General features: G+C 46.1%; 1 protein-coding gene across 10 annotated transcripts in view; it reads left to right on the top strand.

Moving 5' to 3' along the window:
- Positions 1-11,022, top strand: part of BEND7 (BEN domain containing 7) — an 89,251-nt gene that overhangs the window by 2,180 nt on the left and 76,049 nt on the right. For 9 of the 10 annotated variants that reach the window (XM_039239994.1, XM_039239996.1, XM_039239993.1 and 6 more), the window contains exon 2: positions 574-657. The exons of the other annotated variant lie outside the window; for it this stretch is intronic. In XM_039239994.1, coding sequence (XP_039095925.1) covers positions 574-657 — 84 coding nt within the window. The remainder of the gene's footprint in view (positions 1-573; positions 658-11,022) is intronic. 10 annotated transcript variants of the gene reach the window in all.

Below are 11,022 nucleotides of genomic sequence, written 5' to 3'. Positions count from 1 at the left end.
AGATGAGAATCTTGCTTTCTTATCTAAGCTATACTATATTTGAAATAACAAATCAGTTTTCTTTCCGTTTGTGCTTTCCTGTAAGCTGCTTAAAGGCTGGGATTTTTCTGGGTAAACTGAGAAAACAGAGTGTCACGTTGCCCTAAAGCATGGTGTTGATATGCTGTACTCGTGGAAATGGGTTGTGGAGATAATTTAGGAGTTGCCCCCCCCCCCGTGGCCTATGTTGGGCAAGGTTTTTCTTTTCCTTATAAACATGCTTGTCATTTTAAAGAAAAGACGCCTAGTAATTGGCATCTGTGGGCCAAATTTACTGGGAAAACTATGTGATCAGCAAAGCCGTTTTCTAAAGTCAAAGTAATATTTCAAGTTTGTGTACTTTTTCAGAGTAAGCAAAGTTTTAGGGATTACTAGTGACTATGAATTCGGTGATTAACTGAGTTCTTGGAAATTATGTTTATAAATTAAAGTATAGATTATACACCTGCTGTATAACGAGAGTCTAGTCTTTATTGCTTATTCATATCTTGCAGGTCATTAGAATTTTAATTTTTCGTTGTTTTCTCATCCCAGATTATCACCATGAGGTATATAAGATCTCAGAATTCAGCAACGATGTTAATGGGGAGGCCAAAGAGACACAACCCATTTATTTAGGTAGGTTCCTATGTCAATGAATTTCTCAGCAAAACAGTGTGGCCATTTGCAGTTAGGGGGAAGGGGGGAAAAAAAAGGTTGTGCCAGAACGGGAAATGTCTGCCATTGCTTAATGTATGACATTCTTTTCAAGACCTTTTATTTTACAGATTGCCAATATATCCCTTATTAACATTGCTAAAAGTTGTAATTTCAGACATAAATGTTTATTAGTGTCTACACACAGTGCTAATTATCGCTCACTCCCAGAGCCAGATGCTGACTGAGCAGTTTTGTCGCTCTGTGCTCACCCCATTTCCATTGCATATTCGCTGGCATGGTTCACTGGCAATAGTTTGTGTAATTGGGGTATTACATCTTTGACATCTGGATAACAGAAATTCAATTTCCAGGAAGCCGCTATTTGTTTGGTTTTGCTTCTGCCTTGGGTGGGATAGAGGATTAATACGCTGTCTTATTATAATGTCCCTTCACCTCTGTGGCCTGGTTGCTAATCCTGCCATGACAAAATTAAATCTACAGTCAAAAAGCGTAAGGAAAATCAAAGTGCGATTGTCGCCGAACCACCTCTTGATAGTATTAGCTTTCCTCTTCCTGGATCTGTACGCATTTCACACCAGTGTTTGTGGTCAGAGGGACTAGCCATGCTCTGTCCTTGCCATCCTCTCTGCCAGCTCCCCTCAGGGACGAACCGAGCCACAGGCTGTGAGGTACATCAGACGAGTGTAGCCGCCTGATGAATGAGTAGGTAGGTCGTCCCACACATTGCCGCTCTTTCCAAGTGCAGTGTTTGTCACAGACCCCGTACGTGAAGGATCTTGCATGTGCAGCTTGTCAGTTGCAGACCGTGAACCAAAAACTGAACTTCAGATTTTGCCACCAAGAGTGCAGTACTCATTAAGTAAGAGCGAAGAGCACGTGGCGGCATGTGGCTTCGGCCATGCCCATCCCGAACAGCTCCGCCACCCCCCAGAGGTAGGGTGAGAGCCGGGTGCTGCACAACAAGGGAGCAGAACATGGGAGACCGTCGGGGCGAGAGTGATGAAAAGCCAGGGCCAGAATTGCCAGATCTCTGGTGAGAATTGAGAGCAGAAGGAAGTAGGAATTCTGTTCAGACCCAGTGTGAGTAGGACTGAAAATCCGAACAACGTGAAAGCCAGATGGCGTAGTATTCTGTCCCCGAGATCTCTCCTTCTTGCTTTGAGGAAGAAAAAGGGTGGGTTGCAAAAGGACTGAGAAATCAAACGGATACTTGATGGAGGTATAATGGGAGGGAAGTGTCAGCATTTCTTACATATGCAGCCACTGAAGGCACAGATCTTTCCGTCCGAGGGGAGAATATCACTGAGGCCAGCAACTTAGGCTCAGCACCTGTTTACTGTTAAGAGAACTAAAAACCAAAAAGTTAATAGTCAAGTGAAATGCTATGACCCAGAAGGAGAATATTCTTGGATTGTACTCTCTTTAGTTCCTTAAACTTAATCAGTTGGAATTCTGTATTTTCCTTTCCCTAACCTTGATTGGTTGGAATTCTGTATCTAAGTACCACTCGGCATAGCCGTTTGAAACGAGGAATTTGCCTATTAGTAGAAAATTTACATTTATCATCAAAATGGAACATCATGTCCTTGGTTCAGTTATTCTCCAACAAAGCAGACTTTTTCCCCCTTTCTGCTGTGAATTTGGAAAACAGTACTGCCGGGTGTAAGAGAGGAAGGGGTGAAGAGCTAGAAGACGCTAGTGCTCAGAACCCAGGAAACTGTGCACTCTTCAAAGGGGCACACATTGCTGCTTTCATTTTTCCCAGCTCGAATCCAGGAAGATAAGCGAACATCAGTGAAAGACCAGGGTTTGGATCAGCTTTCCAAGTTACTGGTCAAGAAGGCCTCAGACATAAAGAGACAAAAGTTCGAACAGTTACTTCTCAGTCTTCTGCTCATTCTGGGGAAAATGCGATACGGTTCCCAAAGACCAGTTTTATTTTGTGAATTCTGGATCCGTTTTTTTTTTTTTTTTAAAGTGGAAGAGCGAATGATTACACTAACATAATTTCTAGAGCAATCGGGAATAGTTACTGATGGCGTATGAGATTAAGAATTTGGTTGCTGATGGTGTTCTGAAATACAGGCATCTTGAGTTTGTAGGTACGCTTCTCAAAGCAGAGCTTTACATCATGTTTGTTTTTATAAATTGCCAGAGTCTATCCATAACCCTACTTGCTAAGGTGTAGATTTCCATGTGAGGTCTCTGACACGGAAGGAGGCAGTTTGTGAGCAGGACACCAGAAGATGCCGTTTGAACTATAATGCAGTCCTGAAACGCGGCCCCTAGGTGTTGTGTAGGATGTTCTGTGTTCAGACCTCGGTATAGTCTTTAATGCTATCTGCACCTAGAAGGTGAAAGTTCATGTCTCCGGGAAGGGGGCCACTCCGGGTGCTGGCAGAGTTCCCACGTGACGTCTATTTCTCTGGAGTAGATGTAGGTTGTTGACTAAGGAGGCCCGTCCAGAGAGGAGGCAGGGCGGCTTAGTGGTGTGAATGGCTTGGCTGAGTGCTTTGCGAGTCACTCACACAGTTTTAATGTGATAACAAAATACCCAGATGAGGGTATTTCACCCTGTAGACATTGACATGGTCCAGCTGGCTGGGATGGGCCTACAATAAAAATGCGAGCACCTGTTTGGAGAGGAACAACAACTTGTTTTAATCGGTTCAACAGATGTCTTTTTAAAGAAAATTCTGTGCACTCAGCACTTTTCTGGAACAGGAGTGGGGTTGGGAGTAACCAAAGAAGTGGATAGGACAGAGGCATTTGGGGGGAGAGGAGAAATTCTGAACACCATCAAGGAAGCAATATTCAGTGGTCATAAAAGCCACCATTGTTTGGGCACTTCGTGCGTGCACTGGTATTGACTTGGGTACTTCACACGAATTACCTCATTTGCTTCTCCCAGCAAACCTACAAGAGTCGTCATCATCCCCATTTTATACACGGGACTTCGGTGTTTGGTAGCCTGCCAGGGGCATCTCAAGTAGCAAGTGCCATGGCCGGGGTCCCAGTGCATATCCGCCTGCGCTGAAAACAGCCCACCGCATGCCCTTCTGTGTGAACGATGATTAATTGACAAATGTGACCCATTAGGGCAACGAGCAAAAGCAGTGTTGGAAGGGAAGGATCAAACGTAAGTTCAAGCTGAAAGCTCTGGAAAGGCTAGACATTGAACTTGGGGAAGATTTGCACAGGCAGAGGGGAGGTGAAGAAGGGTGCTGTAAGCTACAGCAGGGGGGTAAGTGTCACAAGACCCAGACGTTAAGTGAAGGTCATATGCGTAGTTTAAAAAGTGCTTTTACATCTGTCACCCTGGGGTTTTTACAGTAGTCCTGTGAGGTCACTGGGGCACATGTTCTTACTCCCATTACCTGGAGGAAGGAACTGAGGCTCAGAGTGAAGTGACTTGCTCATAAATAGTGGAACCTGGCAGAAACCCACGTCTCCTGTCCAAAGATTTTTTTCCCTCTACCATGTTGGGCCACACACTTCAGGAATCATCAGGAGACCTTAGCTGGTAGCAGAGCACTTTTAGAAAGTATTTTTATGAGACAATGAGTTTATTACTCATAGCATTAAAGGAAACGTAATAAAATCTCTTTTTATATGTTGGATTTCCTTTCAGATTTACTATGAAATAAATTTGAAACATGTCTGTTTTTCAGATGTTCAGTCTCTTTCATTTCTTCATTCAACAAATATTTATTGAGCTCCAATTATGTGCCAGGCCCCGACCCTCTTCTCCTTCCTTTTATGTTTGTCTGTTTTTTTGTTCTTGTTCCTTTTGACACTAAGTTATACAGCTTTTAGAAGATGAAGCACAGAGTGTAGTCACCATGCCCTTTGAGCAGGGTTGAGATCTCTGAATTTTTTTAGTGTTTATTTATTTTGAGAGAGAGAGAAAGCAGGGGAGGGGCAGAGAGAAAGGGAGAGAGAATCCCAAGCTGACAGCACAGAGCCCGACACAGAGCTCTAACTCCATGAACCCCGAGATCATAACCTGAGCCGAAATCAAGTCAGACACTTAACTGACTGAGCCACCCAGGGGCCCCTGAGATCTCTGAATTTTTAAATCTTTTTTCAGTGGCTTTTTTGATGACAGCCGCCCCCACCAGAGTCCCTAGTCTCCTCAAAGGTGACACACTCGAATCAGGTTAAGGAGTTAGCCTCTAACGACGACGATGTAAGTCTCCTGCCTGGAGAGGTGGGCAGGTACATGTGTGCAATGGGGGAGGGGGACCTCCTCACTGAGTCAGGCGGCCTGGGTCCCACTGGGTTCCTGTTTCTTCGCAAGAGGGAGGGGGCCCCGATGTTTCACCTCACCTGTGACTAGACTTCCGTGAGTGAGAAGCAACCTCAAATAAAATGAAGGTCCAAGTGGGTCTGAGTGTTTCTTGGGGGTTAGACATGTAGCCCATAATAGTAGGTGTCATTTTGGGAGTGCCTGCTGCGTGGGGGCACCATGCTAAGAACTTTGCGAGTAATCACAGGGCGCCATGCAACACAGCCCGCGTCTGCGGGACTCTGCACAGCTTTTAGGGAGCCCTTGTCACCATGTAAAAGTGTTTTCTGAGGCTTCCTACACACTTAACATCGATCTGCCTATCTGTATCCTGCGGATCCACCAACGGCTTCACAGATCACTGCGAGCAAAGTCAAAGCCAAGAGCCCCACCTTGAAGGCTCTCAAACACTGACAGCTCCTTTGAATACGAGCCTGTGAACGTGCTTCTGAACCTGTGGGCGCAGCGGCACACGCACTAGAGACTACTCGCTGCCTCAGGTTCAGGAGGTATCTGCAATCAGGCCTGTGGCACACTTGGATTAATCATTTAGCCAAGATCACAACCACACTGTGAGGCAGGTGTTCTATCCGTTATACAGACAGGAAGCTGAGCTCGGAGGTGAAAGTGATTTGCACGAGGTTGTACCGTAATTAGTAGTTGAGCGCGTTTTAAAATCTGGGCTTTTGATGTCCCGTTCTGCCTTCTTTCACCATGTCAGGGCTGCCTGCCTGTGCCGTTCTGCCCACATGGGCTCATTTTAGCGTGTGACCGCTCATCCTCTCCCCGACAGAGCGGAGCTCCAGATAAGAGAGGGGGCCCCGTCAGTAGAGGGGAGGGGTGGGCAGAGCCTAGGACCCGCTTGCGAAGAAAGGAAGTTGGTTGAACCATCTGCTGTAGGCCGGGCACTTTCCCAAACTGGAGAAGTATTGTTCTTTGCATTGTAAATGAAAAATACAGGCCTTTGGAAATGTCAGTTTGCTCAAGGTCAGAGAGTTCGCAGACGGGAGCCTGGCTGTGGACACAGCTCCCTCCTTGTGTCTGCTCCGCCTCTGAGAAAGCCCAGGCCCCTCTCCCCCTCCCTTTGCTGTTCGCTCTCTGCTTCTAGCGCACCTTTCCAAGTCTTCTCTCCCTCTTCTTCCTACTAAACACATTTGCTTGGTCTCCTAGGGTTCCCTCCCGGAGCCCCTTTCCGCGTCCGAGCGCACGCTCCTTGCCAGCCTTTTCCCTCCGGGCTCTCGCACATCTTACCCCGTTTCCAGACCCCATCCATCGCAAGCCTATCTCCTTGCGGTTTCTAAAGCCAGTTCAAACATTACCAAGGCCTGGCGGCCTTCTCAGTTTGTATGGCACAATAGAGAGAAGTCAGATTTAAAGTCAGAAAACCTCGGTTTGAATCTCAGGTTAACAGTTAATAGCAGCTTGCACGAAACACTTGAGAGGCTTTCTTTATCTTCTGTAGCAGAATAGTAATGCTGGCCCTAACTTCCCCAGCAGGCTCGCCTGCAGCATATTGGAAATGCTATACGATAAAATACTTTTTCAAGGTAGAAAAGGCTGTATTCTTATTTTCATTGTCCCCTTCTCCCTTCTCCTAAATAGAAGTTTTCTGTTTGTCTGAACACCTTAGCGCTAAATAATAACATCATGTGGCATTTACCATGCGCTGCCGAATACTTGTTTTGTGCACAGCTTTGTGGCGCTCAGGTCACCCCGCAGACACCCCTATCGCCCCCAGACCTCAACAATTACCACACTGAATGATGGTTGTTTATTTGCACCGTCTCTCCTCCTGTAAATTGTAAGGTCACAGAGCAAGCCTGACCTGGATTCTTTTTTGTATCCTTTGAAGCACCCAGCACAGTGTTGTGTTCATAATAGGAACCCGGATGATAGGTACTCGAGTATCTAAATGTTCGAATTGTTGGACACTGTCATACAGAACTCTGAAGAGTCGCTTCAAAATACATCACTCTGGGGGCGCCTGGGTGGCTCAGTCGGCCAAGCGTCTGACTTTGTCTCAGGTCATGATCTCACGGTTTGTGGGTTTGAGCCCCGTGTTGGGCTCTGTGCTGACAGCTCAGAGTCTGGAGCCTACTTCTGATTCTGTGTCTCCCTCTCTCTCTGACCCTCCTCTGCTCACACTGTCTCTCTCTCTCTCAGAAATAAATAAAAACATTAAAAAAAAATACTCTGGGGGCGCCGTCAGCTCAGGTCATGATCTCACGGTTTGTGAGTTTGAGCCCCGAGTCAGGCTCTTTGCTGAGAGCACGGAGCCCGCTTGGGATTCTTTCTCTCCCTCTCTCTGCCTCTCCTCCGCTCATGTTTGCTCATGCTCTCTCTCTCTTAAATAAATAAACTTTAAAATATATATACACACATCACTCCATTGAGATTTTGGAGACAGTTAGCAAGCCAAACTAAAATATGCCTCATGTAACTAGAAGAATCTTTTATAGTATATTAAAGTAGCACGGAAATTTGGGATTTCTGATGTTGATTTGTGAGATACAGCTTGAAACCTATTTGTTTTCCCTCAAATCTCAAAAAGACCAAAAAGAAGAGGACCTCACCCATGAAAGTCAGCGACATGGTGCAAACCAAAACTGAGCAATAGTATACGGCCTGCTGGTGTGGTACTGTGCTGTGACATGGGCCCCACTTTACAGAGGTGCTTAACATACTACTGACCTGTGTATCAACTGAAGGTGGCATCGTCTGGCTCTCCGGTTCCACCGGAACCAAGTTTTCCTACTTAAGTTTCAGGAAAACAGCAAGCTATGCATCCACCAGGCTCGTCCCCCTACGAGAGAGAACGCTGGGCCCACTCACCCAGGCCCACGTCTGGAGAAAAAGTTGCCTCTTTCTGTTTCTCAGAGACTTGGTGTGGTTCAGGAACTGCCCTGTGAGTGAAATGTGTCATATGCTTTGATGGTTTGCTCTTTCAGCCCTGATCATGACCAAATCATTAAAAAAACGAAAAACAAAAAACAAACCTCCACAAAGGACGGACTCTAAGGAGATGTATTAACAATTTAGCCTCTCTGGTTCCCATGGGAATATGGATTTTTACTTTGGGAAGAAAATAACATGGCTATCTATAAGATAAAATAAAGATTTTGGAACATTGTGTTTTGCATCTCCAAGTTAAAAATAGATCTAGGACATTTACAAAGCAACTCTGTTAGTCTTACAAGTCACAGATTACTGGAGAGAACGCTACCTGGAATGGAATGCGCCGGAGAAGCAGGGGGTGGTGGGCCGGGGAGGAGCAGGGGGAGGAGCAGACTCAAGGAGGACTCAGGCTCCTTCCCTGACAGATGAGACTCTGCCCGAAATGCCACCTGTCGCCCTGAGGCTCACTGCTGAGGCTTTCCTTCCGCCCCCCAGGCTTCAGCAGCACCACCCCACTTTCATTCCTGCAACAGGAATCCATCCTCGCCTTTGAGGCCGGGTGCTTTCTCACCCGGGTGGCTGCACATACCGCCTCCTCTGCTTGGAATTTCACACTTGTGCCATCCTCCCTCTCCTTTCCGTGGCGCTCTCTTATCCCTGAAGACTCCCAAGTTGATGTGACTTCCTCCAGGCAGCCTTCCCTGATTCCCCTCACCTCTCTTTCCATGGCATCCAGGGCTTGGTGCTATCACAGCAAAGCCAGTTTGCTTCTCTCTCTCTCTCTCTCTCTCTCCCCCCACACACACCCCACTGGGGTGTAAACTCCCTGAGAATCATTGCCGTGTCCCCACTGCCCAGCACCACGCTGGTCACTAAGTACACGCTCGGGGAATGAATAAGATAAGATGTCCACTTTAAATTCAAAGTAAAGTGGTGGAATCAGCCATTTTGAAACCTTATTATTCAACTCATTTACCTCTAAGTCCCTCCCTGGCTTCAAAGGGTGAAAATTTGGGGCGCCTGGGTGGCTTAGTCGGTTAAGCGTCCAACTTTCGCTTAGGTCATGATCTCGTGGTTTGTGGGTTCGAGACCCGCGTCGGGCTCTGGGCTGACTGCCAGCTCAGAGCCTGGAGCCTGTTTTAGTCTGTGACTCCCTCTCTCTCTCACCCTCCCCTGCTCACACTGTCTCTCTCTCTCTCTCTCTCCTAGAAATAAATAAAACATTAAAACAAAAAAAACAAAAAAACAAAAAAAACAAAGGGTGAAAAGTTACATATCCTTCGTAGCTAACTGGACCTCACATACCAGGAGTAAACATTGTCAGCACCGAGGATCGAGGCCATATTTTTCATTTGGTATTTTTTTTCTTTTTTTATTAGGTTAATGGCCATTAATGCCATTAGGTTAACGGCAGGTCCCCCTCTTAAAATTTAACCCTGAAAGAGGACCCACCACTGTGTCTTTTTGTGTATACCGGCCCCGGGCCTCCAGGGCCTGGCTCGTACACCGCGCTGTGCAGCCACCTCCGGACACAGTAGCTCGCCGGCCTGGTGTCAGCTCTGTGGGCCCTGCCCGGAACATCCCTGTGCCCCGGACTGACTGCCGGAGCCTTCGTGTCTCAGGCCTCGGCCTGAATTCCTGCAGGGCAAGGCTCCGCCCGCTGTGCTCCTGGTGCACAGGACTAGATTCACAGCAACTGTTTCTGACCAAGTGAATGAGTACCATGTTTACAATATTAACGTGTCATTAGCAGCCGATGTGAGCGGGACAAGCTATTGAGGGGAGACGGTCTTCCTGTGCAGGGCTGTCCCACGTGTTACAAGAGGTCTGAGTGTGGGCCACACCAATGTTCATAAACGTCAGGAGCACCCCCACGCCCCAGTCCTTGCCACCATCAGAAATGCCCCCTACACATGGGAGCTCTTCTGCCGGCCACAGTTGCGGGGTCAGTTAGCTTTGAGCTTTGAGCAGAGAAAAACTATCGCATTGCAATAGACTGGATGCCCTTGCCTTCCCCAGCTGTCCCCCAGATGCCCGTGTGAAGGGGGCAGAAATGAGGGCCTGAGGTGGACCCACTCAGCCACGTCACCACACCCAGCGCGAGATCAAAGGGTACATTCCGTTCATGGCCAGATTCCCAAGCCCCCTTTCTATGCGAAGGACAGCTTCTTACATGACTATCCGATCATATATTTTAAAATCATTAAGAAGTTTAGACAGATTTCCTTTCAGCAATGCAGACAATCAGTATCCTTGTAAATAAGAATCCATAACATTGTTTTCTTGGTTTTGCCCTTTTTTTCCCCAAACATACAAATATACTGTACAAATATACTGTACCATTTGGATTGCAAGGGTTTTACAATGTTTTTTTACTTAGAAATCAAATTTTATATCTGAAAGGTTAATGGAGAAAACTAATTATGCTATCCGGTAACCAAATGTGTGATGAGACATTTGTCTCTGTAATTAACAGCAAGGAACTTTTATAGTTTCATAAAATCGAATGCTACATAGAGTGTTCGGTGAGCATTTGTTTGGATGAGGTGTCCAACACAGAGATGTTTATGGATGATATAAAGCTGAACTGAAATGTAATGCAGGTGTCTGTGCGTCTCACAACGTTTCTCATTGTTGAAATGGAAGCCAGAAGATTAATAACTTTACTTTGTCATGATAAAATAAGTAATGTGTTCTTGGAACCGTGGTACGGTACATAAGTTACTCAGTAATTCCAAGAATTTATTCTGTTCCAGGAATAATATCCTTAACAATTTATTTTTACAGAAAAAGTTGATGCCACATAATAGCCTATGAAGTTGCTTGTATGGCTAATGGAATGATATCTCAAATATGACTTTACGCCTCCATATAAAATGTAAAGAACCCCACAAAAATGCAAGGTTAAGTTATAAGCTCAAAGTTAAAAAGTCAGGAGACGCAAAAGTGAAGGTTCTTCTGTTAACATTAACTCATTCTCATTGCACATATATAATTTTTTCAATTACTAGCAAGACTTGAATGGGGACCTTAATAAGCATTGTGTGAAATACGGTAGAAAAGGAGTTGCTTGGGCGTGTTTAACCTTAGCCACTCTAGAAGGGAGAGCCTGGTGCCTTGAGCAACACAGGCGTGGGGCC

The sequence above is a fragment of the Hyaena hyaena genome, unplaced genomic scaffold (assembly GCF_003009895.1).
Source record: "Hyaena hyaena isolate Hyena2069 unplaced genomic scaffold, ASM300989v1 scaffold_165, whole genome shotgun sequence".
NCBI lineage: Eukaryota > Metazoa > Chordata > Mammalia > Carnivora > Hyaenidae > Hyaena > Hyaena hyaena.
The sequence above is the reverse complement of the archived record's forward strand: the minus strand, read 5'-3'. Positions and strand labels throughout refer to the sequence as shown.